The 17094-nt window shown below is 50.5% G+C and overlaps 10 protein-coding genes across 10 annotated transcripts; 6 read left to right on the top strand and 4 right to left on the bottom strand.

The window, feature by feature from the left end:
• Positions 1–153: 153 nt before the first annotated feature.
• On the top strand, positions 154–1867 carry bfr1 (putative nuclear segregation protein (Bfr1); the record flags this gene model as incomplete). Its single annotated transcript, XM_056881366.1, has 3 exons — positions 154–270; positions 435–1598; positions 1661–1867. The coding sequence occupies 3 exons, from the start codon at positions 154–156 to the stop codon at positions 1865–1867; spliced, it is 1488 nt and encodes a 495-aa protein (XP_056746604.1).
• Positions 1868–2375: 508 nt separating this feature from the next.
• N7443_001309 (uncharacterized protein) lies at positions 2376–2804 on the top strand (the record flags this gene model as incomplete). The annotated part of the gene is made up of 2 exons (XM_056881365.1): positions 2376–2390; positions 2457–2804. The coding sequence occupies 2 exons, from the start codon at positions 2376–2378 to the stop codon at positions 2802–2804; spliced, it is 363 nt and encodes a 120-aa protein (XP_056746603.1).
• A 603-nt stretch (positions 2805–3407) lies between these two features.
• Positions 3408–4007, bottom strand: N7443_001308 (Clavaminate synthase-like protein; the record flags this gene model as incomplete). Its single annotated transcript, XM_056881364.1, has 1 exon — positions 3408–4007. One exon carries the CDS (start codon positions 4005–4007, stop codon positions 3408–3410), a length of 600 nt encoding a protein of 199 aa, XP_056746602.1.
• Positions 4008–4829: 822 nt separating this feature from the next.
• N7443_001307 (C2H2-type zinc finger protein) lies at positions 4830–6776 on the top strand (the record flags this gene model as incomplete). The annotated part of the gene is made up of 1 exon (XM_056881363.1): positions 4830–6776. One exon carries the CDS (start codon positions 4830–4832, stop codon positions 6774–6776), a length of 1947 nt encoding a protein of 648 aa, XP_056746601.1.
• Positions 6777–6905: 129 nt separating this feature from the next.
• N7443_001306 (uncharacterized protein) lies at positions 6906–8408 on the bottom strand (the record flags this gene model as incomplete). The annotated part of the gene is made up of 1 exon (XM_056881362.1): positions 6906–8408. One exon carries the CDS (start codon positions 8406–8408, stop codon positions 6906–6908), a length of 1503 nt encoding a protein of 500 aa, XP_056746600.1.
• A 615-nt stretch (positions 8409–9023) lies between these two features.
• Positions 9024–9824, top strand: N7443_001305 (HpcH/HpaI aldolase family protein; the record flags this gene model as incomplete). Its single annotated transcript, XM_056881361.1, has 1 exon — positions 9024–9824. The coding sequence occupies one exon, from the start codon at positions 9024–9026 to the stop codon at positions 9822–9824; it is 801 nt and encodes a 266-aa protein (XP_056746599.1).
• Positions 9825–10668: 844 nt separating this feature from the next.
• N7443_001304 (RidA family protein) lies at positions 10669–11153 on the bottom strand (the record flags this gene model as incomplete). The annotated part of the gene is made up of 3 exons (XM_056881360.1): positions 10669–10893; positions 10961–11034; positions 11102–11153. 3 exons carry the CDS (start codon positions 11151–11153, stop codon positions 10669–10671), a joined length of 351 nt encoding a protein of 116 aa, XP_056746598.1.
• A 740-nt stretch (positions 11154–11893) lies between these two features.
• N7443_001303 (uncharacterized protein) lies at positions 11894–13277 on the top strand (the record flags this gene model as incomplete). The annotated part of the gene is made up of 4 exons (XM_056881359.1): positions 11894–12139; positions 12198–12323; positions 12383–12974; positions 13033–13277. 4 exons carry the CDS (start codon positions 11894–11896, stop codon positions 13275–13277), a joined length of 1209 nt encoding a protein of 402 aa, XP_056746597.1.
• Positions 13278–14443: 1166 nt separating this feature from the next.
• N7443_001302 (uncharacterized protein) lies at positions 14444–15098 on the top strand (the record flags this gene model as incomplete). The annotated part of the gene is made up of 2 exons (XM_056881358.1): positions 14444–14626; positions 14715–15098. The coding sequence occupies 2 exons, from the start codon at positions 14444–14446 to the stop codon at positions 15096–15098; spliced, it is 567 nt and encodes a 188-aa protein (XP_056746596.1).
• Positions 15099–15248: 150 nt separating this feature from the next.
• Positions 15249–16805, bottom strand: N7443_001301 (SNG1 family protein; the record flags this gene model as incomplete). The annotated part of the gene is made up of 1 exon (XM_056881357.1): positions 15249–16805. One exon carries the CDS (start codon positions 16803–16805, stop codon positions 15249–15251), a length of 1557 nt encoding a protein of 518 aa, XP_056746595.1.
• Between the last annotated feature and the right edge of the window lie 289 nt (positions 16806–17094).

The following is a 17094-nucleotide window of genomic DNA, read 5'->3' as shown; positions in this document are numbered from 1 at the left end:
GCCAGGCGACGCCAGGGAAAGCGGAGAAACCAACCGAACCATTTTAATTATTCTAATCGTTTCCCCTTTCCCCTCGTGGGCTTTTTCTCTTCCCGTTTTCCCCTTGGTCTCAATTCTTTACTTCTTTCATTCGTTCTTTTTGCATATCTCACAATGGCCAGCCCTGCCCCCGCGGAGCTCAAGGTGAAGCCCTCCAAGCCCGATGAGGAGGCCTACAAGACCAGCCTTGCCCAGGCCGAGAAGGAGCACACTGCGGCTCAAGAGAAGTTGGTATGCAACATTAACTTCGCACTTCTGAGAGCGGCATTCGATTTTGAGTGACATTGGGATGATTGCGCTTTCTCTCTTCCGGACGGAGGCGTATTCGCCTCACATGCCACCCACGTGTCTACTCTCTCGATTCTATATCAGTCAATCGCTAACATGCGCAACAGAACCAAATCAAGTCAAAGCTCGATGTCGCCAAGCCTAACAACTCGGACTCCCCCACCGCGAAGAAGCAGCAGGAGCTTCGCGCCGAACTCTCCTCCATCCGTCAGAAGCAGTCCGGCTTCAAGTCCTCCCGCTCCAGCACCCAGGAGAAGATCAATGCTCTCGAGTCTACCTTGAAGTCCCGCATTGCGGAGCAGAACGCCTCGCGCGGAAAGATGTCCTTCAAGAATGTTGAGGAGATTGACAAGGAGATTGTCCGCCTCGAGAAACAGGTCGACTCCGGTACTTTGCGCCTGGTTGATGAGCGCAAGGCTCTGTCCGACATCTCTATGATGCGCAAGCAGCGCAAGTCCTTCGCCGGTCTTGACGAGGCCCAAAAGGGTATCAACGACCTTAAGGCTCAGATCGCCGAGCTTCGCAAGACCCTGGACAACCCCGAGGCCAAGGCTCTCTCCGACAAGTACACCGAGATCCAGAAGCAACTCGATGAGATCAAGGCCGAGCAGGACGGTGTCTTCAAGAACTTGAACGCTCTGCGCGACGAGCGTACCAAGCTTCGCAACGAGCAGCAGGCCAAGTACGTCGCCATCAAGGAAATTAAGGACACCTACTACAAGGCCCGTCGTGCCTACAAGGAGCACGAGGACCAGATGTGGCGCATTCGCCGTGACCGCCAGAAGGCCGAGCGTGATGCCTTTGAGCGCGAGAAGCGCAAGAAGGTTGCCGACAAGAAGCTCGAGGAGGCTTCCGCTCTTGCCTACACCGACGAAATTCTGACTGCCCAGGGTCTTATCCGCCACTTCGACCCCGCCTACGACTTTGCCTCTCTGGGTCTGGATGACAAGAAGACCGAGGGCAGCAACTTCCGTGCTGGTGTCGGCCGTACCGTTGACGACTCTGCTCTGAAGGGCATGAAGGTTGTGAAGAAGGATGATGAGGAGGACTACTTCGTCGGCTCCTCTGGCAAGAAGGGCAAGAAGGGTGGCAAGAAGGGCGCTGCTGCTGCTGAGGGTGGCAAGTTCAACATGAACGTCGGCATCATTGAGGACTTCGCCAAGGTTAAGATTGACCCCCCGATGAACCAGTCTGATGTCCCTGTTTCCGTTGAGAAGCTGGCCTCCAAGATTCAGGAGTGGAAGAAGAACCAGGCCAGCAAGACCGAGGAGGTGAGTTTCTACTTTTCAATGTCGAGGTGTCGATCCCTGTCAGCTACTAACCCACCTCACAGAACATCGCCAAGGCTCAGGAGGAGATCAAGCGCCTTGAGGATGAGGAGGCCAAGATCGCCGAGACTGACGGCGCCACTGACTTGAAGAAGAAGCCCGCCCAGGCCAACGGTGCCCCCACCGCCGAAGCCGAGCTCGCCCAGGAGAAGGACGCCGCCAACGATGCCGCCGAGGAGCTGAAGAAGGCCTCCATCGAGGACCAAGCATAATCGCTCTATTGGAATTTTAACCTGAGGTTGTTTCTTCCTACTACCTCCGTACAGTGTGAAGTCTAGCACTGCGTCTAGCATTTTTTCTTTTGCTCTTGGCTCATTTGCATTATCCTCCGCGTTTTTACATGGACAGCGTTTGCTCTGTTTCCAAAAGCCAGAATTGAGAAGTTCTTTTAACAAGCTATTCCCATAGAACCCGTAGTTCTCTCTAACTATAGATTGATCAAACCCTGTCCGAGGCAGATGACTCAGCTGCCGAGACCCCCGGACCAAGGAACTGCGCCACACTCCACCGTACTGCAACGGGCATCCGCGCGTCTCTACAAAATCCGGAAGCGCCCTCGGCCTCAATCTCTTTTTCCCATTATTCCTACTGCGCAATCCTTCCCAGAGCCCATTCTTCCAATCGGGCATCTTTCACTTCATATCCCATATTCTCCCCACAATATACACTTTACCCCAGATCGACAACTTAAAAGCATATCCACACCCGTCAAGCACGAAGATGTCATACAAGCCGGTACGCCTCCGTCATCCCGCTTTCTCTTACTATGCTTTGAGCCAGTGAATGTTAATATACATCCAGACCAGCCCACCTCCATCCTACCACCCCCAGGCCGGCTACGCAAGCTCCCCGCAACCTCAAGGCCAGGGCGCCGCAAACGAATACTACGGAGGCGGAGGCGGAGGCGGCCAGGGCTATTATCCGCAGCAGGGATACCCTCAACAGCAAGGATATCCCCAACAGCAGGGCTACCCTCAACAACAGGGCTACTACGGACAACAGAATCAGATGTACTACCCGCCGCAGCAGGGTTATCCTCCTCAGCAGGGCTACTACCAAGGCGACCGCGGAGGTTCCGGCGCCGGCGGCCTGTGTGCCGGTATCATGGCTGCGTTTGCCTGCTGCTGCTGCTTGGATCTCCTCTTCTGAGAGCGCTTCGGGACTCGTCCGAACCAGGCAATCTTGCCTTCACCGAGGCGCTATAATGCACCTCGGGCCTTGAACATGCGACAAATGACAGGATTTTTAATTGGGGGCTTGGCGCATTGAAGGGACCCTGGACCCAATATATGATATGGTCTTCTTTCGTCGACCGGCGTTTCCGAGAACTTGGATTGCGACTCGAATCTGGATTTGTTGGTTTTCTTCAAAGATGTGGTGGTGGTTACTCCCCGCTCGTAAATATCCTTGGTTTTTTTTTTTTTTTTGGTTATCATCGGCGCAAAAACAAAACAGGACTTGGCGTTGAGGACTTCCGCCTGGGTTGTTGTACTTGTACTTTTTTATGTGTGCAATTGTACACTTCACTCCTTCTGTTCATTCAAAGTCATTAGATGTTACTTGAAACTCGATATTGTCATCTGTATCATGAATATACCGCAGTATAACTGGTAGACATCAGATCGTAGTGCGCAATATTATAGACATCACACATGTAAAAGGAACGCAAAGCATAACACATTAGGGTATCGCAGATGCAAAAGAAAAACTTCCAACCAAAGCAAAGCCAGTATACTTCAAAAAAAAAGACCATCAGTAGTCTAAACTACCATGCGAGCTGCCACCACCATATTCATGAGGATCAACCCTTCTCACTCCAGAGCGATAACTCTTCGGCCTTCGTGGCGGCGACATCGTCGATAATCCAGATGACTCCTCTTCAACAACCTCGATGAAATCTCGTGAATCATGTGTCATCTCCGTCCCAGTCATGGACTCCTCAACGACGATACGATCAGGAGCGCGCCGATGACGGTACTCATCGTGTCGATCCCGCTCCTCCACAACTTCAATCATGTCGCTGCGTCGCGATGATCCTCCGCGCCGACTGCGCACGACTACCTCCTCTTCATCGGTGATCGAGGAGGAGCTACCGCGTGCAAAACCACCTGGATTCAGGGAGAGGAAGGTCAAGTATAGAATGAGGCAGACACCGCCGACGGTGCCGAGGACGATGCCTGCGACTACACCTGGTGCAGGACCGGAGGACAAGTGGCCGTATGTTGCGGGAATGGAGATGGTTGTGTAGCGTTTTTGGAGATTCGAGGAGAGGATTCGGTCGTCGAAGCCGAAGGGGGATGTTGCGACTTTTGTTACGTCGAGGTCTGCCACTGGGAGTGGAAGGGAGTTCATGGTGTCGGTTATGATGTTGTCTTCGGTGGGACAGTGAGGTGGAGGCGTAACAAGAAGAGAGTTCGATAATGGAATGTGGATGCTCGTGCGGAGCGGTGTAGGGGAGATGGCATGGACTTGAGGAGAGTTGGGAATTGAGGTGAGATTGAAAAAAAAGCCAGGGCTGGGGGGGGAAGGCCGGGGGCTGGGGATCTGTGGAGCCGCGTTGACACCTGAGATGAACATCGCTTTCTTCAAGATCTATTGTGAAGTCAGGTATATGTTAGCCGTAGGGGATTTTCCAGCTATTGTTCCATAGTTAGATAGACTGGCTTTGTTTACTTCATAGCCCGATCTCTAGGACTGACGGCTATCTGGGTACCCAAAATCATGTAGGTGCAGTAGCATCGAGGTTGAATACCTAAGGATCGCCTAAGCCTTAGCTCGGGCAACTGCCGAGTCTTAGTTCGAATTGGAGGGTCCCATAGCTTAATTAGAATCTGTACTCCGTACTCCGCCATCCATAGTCACCCCGGCCTTTGTATCTTTGGTGGATACAGTCACCTATCTCGGAGTTGAGCCCCACCGATAACACTTGGTCTATACGATAACCTATCTGAGGGGTTCTCGACAATTAGACTTGACAGAATCACTAGATTCCAAGGTTGACAGATTCGCAGATTCGCAGACTTACAGGCTTTGCCTTTCCACGCACTCCCCATCGTATAATCAATCTTTGCTACGCGGAGAGCTACCGAAGACCTGCGGGGAAATGCGCCCCGGATTCTCTCCGTCTCGGTTCCTCGCATCCTTACCTGCTCTGCAATGAGACTGACCTCGAGAATGCCTGTCTCCCACGCTAGCAGAGGTGAATCTTACCAGCCATTCCAATGTATTGTTTGTCAAAGTCGTTTCACCCGACACGAGAACCTCAAACGCCATGCTGCCCTCCACTCTCGCTCTCAGAAAGACGCCTCGCTTCCTTGTGAGTTCTGCCACGCTACCTTTTCACGCCCTGATCTTCGACATCGCCATATGAAGAGGAAACATCCCGAGTATGAACAAAAACGCTCAAAGCGGCTTCAGTGCGACCCGGCTCATCCCCGATTACACTCTGTTTCGCCCGCAGAGAGCCCAGATAGCATCTCATCCCCCCGGTCAGGGAACGCGAATGTACCGGATCAAGCCTTCTCTGATATGCAAATTCAGCCGTCTGCAATTGAGCTGATGGGCGTAGGCCGAATCCTGCAGGATGCGACGGGACTGGAGCGGAGTCTGCTTCTAGGAACTTCTTTCCTGAAGACCACCCAGTCACTTGAGACTCAATTAAATCCGATATCCGTCCCACGGCAACCTCCCTTTGACGTGAGCTTAGCCGACTTCAATTTCAACCAGGACATTGTGGACCGTTTATCCCCAAGTGATCTCCCTCTTCAAGACGGCTGGTACCCATCAACCCTACAGGTTACTCGGGGCTGCCATCTCTTTTTCTCTCACATCGCACATTTCGTCCCTTTCCTCCACCAATCAACCTTTGACTCCAATCAAAGTCCCTCCTATCTAATTGTCAGTATATTATGTCTGGCCTATCAGTATGGTGAGGATTCAGAATGCGGCGAGCAAGCAGGCTCCGGTGCCGACTTGTCTATGCGGTGCTTTCACCGAGCCCGCAGTCTCATTGCTTCCGAAGAGGGCAGATCAGACATATTGCCAGACAAAATCCCAATAGTTCAGTCATATGTGCTCCTCCAAATTTGCGCAATGATGTATCTATGTGGGGAAAGCTCTGCCTTTGGTCTCAAGATGCACTCTAGCATGATATCTTTGGCTCGAGCCAGCGGGATGATGCAGCCTCTCGCAATTCAGTCTGCGACACCCCAGGATTTAGAGTCATTGTGGCGCGAATTTGTCAAAGGCGAGTCTCACAAGCGAACTGTTTTCGCCGTTCATCAAATTGATGCACTGTGGTACCAATTCCTATCAGTTCCTCGCTCGATCTCACATCTTGAGGTCAAACATGATTTGCCTTGTCCAGAAGAACAATGGACAGCGTCTTCGTCCGCAGAATGGGCACATCGACAGCTGGTGATGAGGAGTTCAGGGCCCTCCGTACAATACGCAGATGCCGTCCGACGATTCCTTTCCGCTGAAGATCTTAACTCTATACCTCAATTTGATCCATACGGAGCCATCAACATAACTCAGTTTCTCATCTCCAGCGCACGTGAAATCTCAGGGTGGTCAACGATGACAGGGATAGTCAGCATGGAGAGATTCGGCGCTCTGCGATCATCACTCGTCGCACTCAGCCCTTTTATTCGCCCTCACGCCGACGCGAACCTTATACATGGAGCTCTTTGTACGGCAACATGGGAAACTGCCATGCTCGAGCTTCAAATGTGGTCACCATCACATACGGGTGGCATCGTCGAAGGAAGCATTGATGCCGTGCTAACTAAATCGACTTACTTGGCTCCTGATTGCGAATTTCTTTGTGAGAATAATGCTGCGAAGGCGATCCAGCCTCATGTCGATTGGTTCCTGCGCTATCTTGATTCTACCCTTGACCCTGATACCGAGGCTCCCTGGATTGCTTTGTATGCGTATAAAGCCTTCTTGATCGCCCTGCAGCTTGTTCGAAAGGGGCTGGTTGGTGCGATGCAAGTGGTTGGTATCCGGGATGGAGACGTCCAGGGCGCTCTCATGTGGGCGAGGAAAGTCTTCCAGCGCAGACAGAGATGGCAGCTCGGCAGACTTATAATTTCGTGCTTGGATGAATTAGAGACATGAGCTACGGCCGGATTATATTACAATTAATTCTTGACCCTATTAGTATTATTCAAGTGTTTCTTGACGAACACATTAGACTCTTTATTGTCAAATTCCCAATACTAACCTCAACCAGACTTAATTCTCCACCTAATACATCTCATAACGCCATTTAAGCTCAACCATTTCTTCCGTGACACCACCCTTGATGGCCTTCGCAATCTGCTCCGGCTCTCCAGAGTCCAAACGTTCATTCTCGCGCAAGACGAGCCAGCGATAAACGGTGACCACAACGCCCAGCAAGATACCACTTCCCATCAGCGTCCCAAACGCAGCATAGAAATGCGGTCCCGCGTAGTACAAGTATGAAGCCCAAATATTCGAGGTACCTCCAATGGCATTGACCAAAGCAGAAGCTGCAGCACGTTTGGAAACTGGACGAGCAAGATGGAGGTTGATTGTCTTGTAAAGAAGGAGCTGCGGGCCAACGGATGCAAAGGGTAGCATAATCATTGCGAAGTAGCGCGCACCGACATTCATCGTTGTCATTGGTATGATGTACATGATCACCGAGATGGCGATACAAACGAGAATAATCGGGTAGACTGTGTTTTTGCGGTCGGAGTAGAACATGATCACGTAGTAGACTCCTCCGGCTAGGACGTACGGCGGGGCCGTCAGGAGCAAGCTAATCGTACTCGAAAAGCCAAGAGAGTCAACGAGGGTAGGGAAGTAATTTGCAATAGAGCCTTGCACCTGCGACAGCATGTTTGCGAGAATCAGCAGAATCAGCTTGGGATCAGAAAGAGCCTTAGTGAAGCCTTTCAAAACACTTTCGTTTTCAGTTCCCTCTGCTGCGCCGGCTTCGGACTCAATACGCCATACGGCGAGATCTCGCTCGAGCTGTGAGAGGAACCTGCTATTGTGCGGGAATTCGGGCATGATGCAGGCACATACGACGCCAATGCCGACGGTGGCACTGCCTTCGATGATGAATAGCCATTGCCAGCCGGCGATGTTGTGAACTCCGTCAAGTTGGAGAATGGCTGCAGCGAAAAGACCGCCGAATGCATTGCCGACTTGTTGGGCTATGTATAGACCAGCGATGCGCTTGCCCAGTTCAACCTTAGTGTACCAGGATGAAAGATAGTAGATAGCACCGGGGAAGAAGACTGCTTCGGTGGCACCAAGAATAGCACGCACAGCAAGAAGCTGGCCATAGGTTTTAGCGGCGGCCGTACAAGCTGAAATGCAGCCCCAGATCGCCACTGCGGCACAAATGTACATGCCCGGTCGAGACATTTTGGTAATGAGGAGGTTGCTTGGGATTTGGAAAGGAAGATATCCGACGTATAGAATTGAGACCGCTGTTGCAAATTGTTCGGTGGACATATGGAGGTCCTTGGTGATTCCTTGGAGCTTGGCTGCAGCCAGGTTCTGACGGTCGATATAGTTCAGGATGTATAGGATTCCAATGGTCGGGAGGACAACAAGGTCAACCTTTCGGACGATCTTTTTGCTGAGAATCTTGATCTCGTCGTTGCCCATGTTGCGTAGTGACGCTGGCATCCGACGGTCTGCTGCGCTGGCGACATCGAATTGGCCTTCTGCAGAGGAAACATTGTCTTCGGAAAGACGTTTCTTAGTCTCCATAGTGATATGGAAGGCACAGATAAAGGCGATTCTCAGTATCGTCTCTCGAATAGATGGTAGAAAATTGCTGAGATGAGATGGTAGCCCAAAAGTTCCCCTCCCAGGCTGACTTGTATAAGAACCCAAGGAGGATAGTGTTATCTTCCCCTCTCTCGTCGAAGTCTCTCGGCTCGTTTCTGGCTTGGATATCTGAAATGCCCGACTAATGGTCAAGCCTCCTTTACAAAGGATCGTGACTCATTGATTCGTTGAGATAGGAGGCCCCGCCTAAGCCACAGATAAGCGGGAGGAGCGCACACGCGCATCAACCTCTTGAAGCTATTCCCCAGGTGACTTGTAGATCTGGGGTACATGAAGGATTGGATGGTCCGAGCGACGTTGGGAGGAGCTCCTCCTGTCTCCCCGATAAGCTCCGAACTTGGCCCTATCCGTATCTGAGCCTAACTGTATAGGGCATGGGAAACATTCATCATGGAAATGAGGAGGGACAAGACAACTATCAGAAGAGGGGCAAGAGAGGGGAGGAGAAGGAAAAAAAAGTGGTACTTAAATGCATCTGTGAATGTCCTCGCTATACTGCATCTTCAACTTCAACTTCACTCTCAACACGCCATCATGAGCTACACCACGCCCCAAACAACCACAATCCAAAACTCTCGGTTGAGACTTCTCAACAAAATCAAAGCCAATGAGTTCCCTCTCCTCACATTCATGGCCATCCCCTCGGTGCGCATGGCCCAGATCGTCGCATTGACTGGTCTCGACGGCATCATCATCGACTGCGAACACGGAAACATCGGAGACGACTCAATGCACAACGCCGTCGCCGCCATCTCAGCCCTCGGAGTCTCTCCCGTAATTCGCATCCGCGGCCCTGCCCACGACATCCTGAAGCGAGCTCTCGACACCGGTGCACATGGCATTATGGTCCCGCAGATCAACACTGCCGAAGAGGCTCAACAAATCGTTGCATCAGCCAAGTTCCCTCCCCAGGGTGTGCGCGGTCAAGGCTCTGCTTTCCCTGCCATCGGCCACGGTCTTACAACTCCCGAGTACATGAAGTCAGCCAACGAGACCATCATCACCATGATCCAGATAGAGACGCGTGCAGGTGTTGAGAACGTCGATGCCATTTGCGCTGTTCCTGGCGTAGATCTCGTCTTCATTGGCCCTAATGACCTTGCGCAGTCTCTTCTTGGGTATACTCCTGCTCGTGGCGATGAGCCTGAGTTTGTCGCTGCCGTGGATAACATTATTGCTGCTGCGCGGAAGCATGGGAAGTGGGCGGGTCGCATGGTTAACAACGGTACTACGGCAAAGGAAGCTAGGGAGAGATATGATATGGTCGCCGTCACCGGTGACACAAAGGCTATTCAGAACTGGTATATGGCAGAGTTTGAAATTGCGCGGTCATGAGATGAAAATCTTTTGTATAGAGCTCCATTTATTTAGACGGCCTAATCTAAGAAAAGATTTGTTCTCTCTATTCTGTAAACCACAAGCAGGGGTAGAATTATAATTGGATCAGATACATGGCGTATCAAAGCAGTGTTAAAAGCAGCGTCAAGGCATTGAAACTTTTTGTTGAGTTATCACCACTCCAGATACATGATCATTCTAGCTCAATATTTTGCAACTGTGCTCTCTTAAGAGTTGCAAGCACCATCAACACGTTGCAATAGATCGAGCCAAAGGGGCGGTTAACGTAATACCCAGTCATACATTGCTAACACCTCTATTTTCAACTTGATTTAACCCAGGTACAACCACTCTCGTCGAAAGATTGCTCAATGTAAGCACTGCCTCCTAGGTGAAGTGAAGCAACCTCAACCTAGATGCCCCTTTGTCCCATTTGGGGGGTCTTTGGGGGCCCAGGTCGAGATACCCTAGTTTACAAAGCACTCTAGGCAACTTTTCAAAGGCCGACTGTCCATCATGTGCGGTTCTTTGTATCCCGCCATCCTCGAAGTTCCCTGGTGATTGCGAGAAGTGAGCTGATTTCTATCTTGTGTTTCTATACAACTAAGCTCTCGAGAAAAAGGGCAAAAGATGCTTCACAGCAAGTCTCTTCCAACGCTCAACTCCCCACCATTCAGTCGGTGTCAAGGCAAGATTGATCTTTATTCAACAAAAGAATGGGGTTCAACGTTTGGTACATAAGCATGAGATGTTCTACAGGGCTTCATTGGTAGACAACTTGGTCATTGCAATAATTATCCATCATGTTCTATTGGCTTCTATTATTATAAAGAGAATTGGCTTAAGCCTGAGCAATGCACTCAATCTCAATGACAGTACCATCACCCGGAGGAACGGCCTGGAGGCACGAGCGCGAAGGCATGGGCTGAGGCAAGAAATCAATATAGACCTCATTCATAGCGGCGAAATCTTTCATATCGGCCAAATAAACATTGTATTTGACCACCTGTTCGAGCGATGAGCCGGAGAGCTCGAGTACTTCCTTGAGATTTTGCAGGACGGTTCTCTGTGGGTTGTAGTCTATGGTCAGCTAAGACGCTTGGGTTATGGATCCATGTACAGAGAGAACCCACCGTGGCCTGTTTGATCTCTCCTGTAGCTGTCTGTCCAGCGCAGAAGACGAGACCGGGGACCTTAGTTGCCGGGCCTAATCCAGTCAGTTAGAGTCAAGTAGTCACATTTGACAATGATACTATGTTCGTCTCGACACTCACAATTGTGCGGCTTAGTAGGGAACTTCTCGCTGGAGATGAGTTGACGCGACATTTTGGAGCAGGTAGACTCTAGGTTGGATTGATAAGAGGCTGATGGTCGAGAAGTGGGAAGTTCGGATATCTCAGATGAAGAGCTATGTGAGCTGGAGGGTCCCGTTTAAATTATCCGTCTACCCCTCTATCTTCAGGCTTTACTAGGAACTGTAGCCCCGCTTGCATATTAAAATGAGGGGTATCTCCAATTGCGGAGGAGCTCTACCTGAATCAAATGATGTTGATGGTCGCAGATAAACTATAGTCTCAATGCCAAGCCTCGAGAGGAGGGATGGGAGGAGCTCCTCCCGCCCGCAGCCTAAACCAGCCGATCTTATCTCTTTACGGCTAGGCTATGCTATCTAGATTAGACTTTGCTTGGCATCTGTAGCTTTTCTATCTCATCTTCATCAAAGCAGAGGAGCTCTTTCGAGATAGGCAATGAAGGGTCCAAGAAGACAACGCGGTGCCTTGGCTACCCCGTGATAAGCATGAGAAACAGCAATCAGATGATTAGATTGAAATAGCCGACGGACATGGATATCGTACCAGACAAGGGGTTATCTTGCTCCGCCCATCTGAGACGGGAGCTCGTCGGGCAAAATGAGCACAGCGGTGACGCTCGGATAGAGGGCACCCTAGTGTCCCGGGGGCACCATGGCAATGGAATTATAAAACACAAGTAGAGAACGGCACTTTGTCATTTTTTTTCAACAAGCACAATAACTAGTGTAAGCTGCATATACATTGTCAATCATCATGGCTCCAGCTGCCCCATTCAATCCACCTTCAGCTGACCTCCCTGGCAAGCCCTCTGTCCCAAAATGGGTTCCTCCTCCTGCTACTCAGGAAAAGCATAACTTTGCACAGCTCAAATCTATTGATCTGTCTCTGCTTGATTCGGATGATCCGGCCGTGGTTGAGGAGCTCATCCAGCAAGTCAAAATTGCCATTCGGGATGATGGCTTTCTATTCCTTGAGAACTATGGAGTCTCCCTAGAGCAGGTAAGAAATATTGATCGACTATCAAAGACACCACTAATCGGGTATCGTTCTCCTACAGCTCCATCGCCAGTTTTCTCTTGCTCAGTACCTCTACCACAATATCACCGATGAGGACAAGGAACGTCTTCTGTTCAGCCCTGAAACGGGTGCTTGGTCTGGCTATAAGCATCCTTATGGATTCAAGGTGAGCTTCTTCGCTTTGCGGGACTTTTGAGCTGTATTGATCCTCTTTTCCCTTGTTAGCGTCACCGCGCTCAGCCCGACGGTATTGAACAGTTCAACTGGTACAAGCCTGACTGGGAGGACCAGGAGAACCGCGTACCAAAGTGTCTACTCCCTTTCATGGACGAGATTGAGACATTTTGCAATTATCTCACCAAGTCCGTCAACCGCCGACTCCTCACTCTCTTTTCTCGCGTCCTCGAGTTACCAGATGATTATCTCTGGAATAGCGTGCAGTCTCACGGTAGCCCTACCGGTGAAGGCTACTTTCGCCACGCCCTTTTCCGGCCGGTTCAACAACAAACCCAAGAAGCGTCCAAAGGCCTTCGCATGCACGGCCACACGGATTTTGGCTTGACCACATTGTTATTTTCAGTTCCAATCTCATGCCTCCAGATTTGGGGTCAGGATGAACAGTGGTATTACGTGCCTTATAAGCCCGGGGCCCTTGTTATCAACATTGGTGATACCTTGGAGATCGTTTCCGGGGGCCATTTCCGAGCTACACGCCACCGTGTGTATAAGCCCCCACAGGACCAGCTGTCCTATGAGCGCCTATCGCTCGTGCTTTTCAACTCCTCTCTCGGAGACCTACGGATGATGCCTGCTGCTGGTGAGTCACTCAACATATATTTTACGTTAGTCAAGAGACGTGCTAATTCATGCTACAGAGTCCCCTCTAATCCAGCGCGAGGGATGTGTGGAGGAGCAGGGCGTTTACAAGGAGTTCAAGAAACTCACCTCTCAAGGGAATGTGGTGCCTACAAACCGTCAATGGCGCGAGATTCAAATCGCTACTTGCACAGACCCTACGGATACTGTGCGCAACAGAGTCGGAGCTGACCAGGTACTTATTGACGGCAAAGTCATGCACCAGCGCGAATACATGGGCGTTAAAGTTGTTTTGCCTGTCTAAATAACATGTATGAGAGGCTCGGCTACATAGGTTGGCTCAGAGAGATAGGCTGTACCCAGACTGAAGCATAATGATTCAAGGCATGAAGAAAGTAGGAATTCGACGAGATGAATTGAAATGAAACACTTCCAATCCTGCTGTATGATACTTCGCCCGGGATGTAAATATTGCTATCTGAAGATTGGACGGAGTTAAAGAACCAGGTCTTGATTGCCTTAGGCCAAAAGTCACGGTGCACCGAATTCCACCTTGGATGGGGTGGGATAGTTAGTTATCCCATGCAATGCTTAAATGATTATGTCAGCAGAAGATTCAAAATGATTGAAGGGGACCCATAAACAGATGAGTCAGCAACCTGGGGAAGTGGGTCTGAGTGGCACCTTCCTCAACTATACCAATTTCGACCTCTCGGGGAAGGACAACTCTCCTTTGCAAGGGTAATTGGTACCTCCAGGTGTGAGTGGCGTAGCTGGGAAGCCCAACTGCTGCATTAAAGCGAGTGCCTGGGTTCGATTCCATCGCGGTCGGATGAAAATACCTTCGGGATTTTATAGTCTCTGATCCTGGCCCCGCCAGAGTTGAAGTTTCTTTTTGCTCTTTTTGATTATATTCAAAAACCTGTTGGCCCTTTTCAGGTACGCGCCAAGTGGAGTTCTCAGGGTCCGCTTTTCTTTGAAGTGGGGCGTGGTGGAGCGAGGGCCTGTTGACAGTGAGGTTATTCCCAGGTGTCCAGGGCTGTAATTTGGGCCACCCCTCCACCTCCAGTAATACGAATAGTATTCTGGGCCCCTGTCCGCAAATGCATTCACGTTTTTGCCTCTTGAATCATTATCTTGTTGACAGATCTAGATTTGAGACTTCCGACAGAGAACTGAAAATGTAATTAGGACTGCACAAAGTCGTCCTTCACGATATCAACAAGACTCGACAGTAATCATGTCCCTATGAAGCGAACAACTGCTGTAGCTACATGAGATTGTCGTGAACTTGACGCATCGTAAGATCTCACTCGGGTCGAACCAAGTTGAGTCGACTCGAATCGAATCGAATCGAGTTGCTGCTCCGATCCTTCCCTCACTCTTCTAGGCCGACCGTCACACGACTTCTCTTCACTCACATCTTTACTCTCTCATTACTTTATCGCTTCCACATTTCTTACAGTCAGTATGGCCCCTGCAGACACCCCCAAGAAGGGTACCTCGGCGAAGAAGACCCCACCCATGGGCACTCCGAAGAGGATGAAGACCCGGTCCAAGGTTACTGTCGCCGATCTGTCCAGCAAGAGCACTGAAGCTATCACCTTCCTTTGGGCTGCTCTACAGCACGAGCTCGGAAAAACCGGCAGCTCCGTGAGTCCCTCTCGAAAGACATTATGCCCGCTTCTGCACTTTCTGAAGTGAAACTTGACATGAGTTATTCTGACAGCCCCGATTACAGGTGGACTACCAGGCCGTCGGCGATGCTCTTGGGATCACTAAGTGCGCAGCAACCTTCCGTTACTATCGTATTCGTGATGCCTTTGCCAATGACGCCGAGAACGCCAACAGCCCCGAGCAGGAAAGTCCCCAGGACAATAGCCCCAAGAGATCGCGCGCAAAGATTTTCAAGGCTAAGAAGAAGAAGAAGGATGATGGCGATGGAGACACTGAGGTCCCGGCAGCCGAAACCGAGGATTTCGATCAAGGTATCAAGATTGAAGAGTCCGACATTAAGATCAAGACGGAGGAGGAAGTCATGGAGGAAGTCATGGATGAATATCTTGAGCCCCAAGCTGATATTCGCTACGTCAAGATGGAGGAAGACGTTGACTTCGAAGCCTAGGTGGATTTCGATGCACATGCCTAGGGGAATGGGAGTACGTTTCATGTATGGTCAAGTACGACCCTCATGGGCCACTGCCTACCAAACTTCATGAGAAGAAACGATGTTGTCCATGAAGAGCATGAATGAGATGTCCTGAATTGTGAAACATTAATCACTTTTAGGCATAGACGTGTTGAAAGGCAAATCGAAGCACGGCCCAGCATTCTCTCGACTAGACATAATCTTCTCCAATCCCGGTCGAGACATCTCGCGTCGGATCATGTGTGCCAGCTCATCTTGGTCCTCAATTGCAGTGATGGTTGCACGTCGTCGTATCGAAGCTCTTGTTTCCTGCTCCATATCCGATGCTTGACTTGTTGGGGTCTCTTGGCTCATTTCTTCTCTCGTCAACGAATCCTCAGTCTGCTCTGCAATAGCCGCAGAAATACGATCCTGGAGCGCTTTTTCATCCATTTCCTGCTTCAGCACTGCGTAGTGGGACCGGCGATAAACTCCGATTGTGCTGAGTACCAAACCAAGAATTTCATAGACGAACAAAACCGGCAAAGCGTAATATAATTGAGGATTGCAGCCTCGTGACCAGATGTCCATCAAGACATTGAAGACACTATGCGCCGGCAAGGCATAGCCCCATTTGTAGAATCCCGGCGACAATTCAAACGGTAGCAGGATGGATGTGACATTCAACACGACCCAGGTTATAAATATCATAGGCACGAAGGCAGGCGGGACCCAGATCGTAAAGACGTCGAGAACGAGAAAGTTCAGATGCGCAAAAAGCCACAGGGTCATCCAGGTGATCACATACTGTGAGCCACCGACATGCCAACCAGCTCGGAATGCCCATATTGCACCAGTCACACACAGCGAGCCCACGAATGTATATACGCCGGAAATGATCTGGCGGACGATCGCAACTCGGTGAGGCGTGACGGTTGTGTAGAGTTTGAATTGTAGATAGAGGCCGTTGACAATTCCCAAGTAGAAGAACTCTTGGATCAGAATTAAGATGATGCATAGTGTGTTGTAGATCAGTCGAGAACCCTGCGTCGTGGGTTGGAAATCGACCGAAGTCAAGGTCCATGGATCGGAAAACGCAGAAACGGCAGCGGAGTCGGAGCTGTTTAGGCTCTTGATAGCCTGCGGCGCGGCTGTTTGGGAATAAATTACTCGTGTAGCTTCCGATAGCTCTTTCATGTTTTGGTAAATAGCAGAGTCAACCACGGTTGAATAGCGCGCTTCATTCCACACCACGGTCAGAACATTCGTCTTGTTGTACGAAGACGCGTCCGATCCACCTGCAAATGCAGCACTTAAGCGATTCGAGGCATTGGCGGTCGTGTAAAACCCACCCCAGAACTTGATGTCGCAAACCGCATTTTTGATGGTGCGCGGCTCAGGGTACGTTAGTGAAGACCGTTCGAATAGGGTTGGGAAGCCGGGTCTCTTCAGCTGCTGATACGCATCTCGGACCGCGGCGCCGATGGCCCCACCATCGTAATCAACAAACAGAATGTCAATGTTATGGATGTGCGTGGTCTGTTGGAAGAGAGAGCCGAACAGGTAGCAAAACAGTCCTAGGAATAGGATTTGGAGCAGAAGAAGGTTGACGGCCGCCCCCTTCAAGAAAGCCAGTCGAAGGGGCCGAACAGAAGGGTCATGGATGCTGGGCCGGGGCTGTCGCGCCTTCTCATAGAACCCCATCTGATCGGTGACAAAGGTTTGCAAGGCCCATGAAGAATTCTGAGGAAAGGAAGCGCAGGAAGTAGCGGATCGAGACTTTTTTTTATTGTTTTATCAGTGAGGAGTCTCCCTTGGGATACGAGATCCAGAAAAGTAAGCAGATCCCCCAAGAGGTGTCAGCTCGGTCAGGCCCATAGTCCTGGCGTCAGATTAGGAAGAAACGGCGTGTCGATTTATTCTGTTTTTTTTTTCCCTTCTTTTCTGAAGTCTACAAGTCACGGGCTCGGAAGGTCGGGGAATTCCTTTCCAC

Source organism: Penicillium atrosanguineum (genome assembly GCF_028827265.1).
Source record: "Penicillium atrosanguineum strain IBT 20685 chromosome Unknown utg000001l_segment0_segment0, whole genome shotgun sequence".
Classification (NCBI taxonomy): Eukaryota; Fungi; Ascomycota; class Eurotiomycetes; order Eurotiales; family Aspergillaceae; genus Penicillium; species Penicillium atrosanguineum.
The sequence above is the reverse complement of the archived record's forward strand: the minus strand, read 5'-3'. Positions and strand labels throughout refer to the sequence as shown.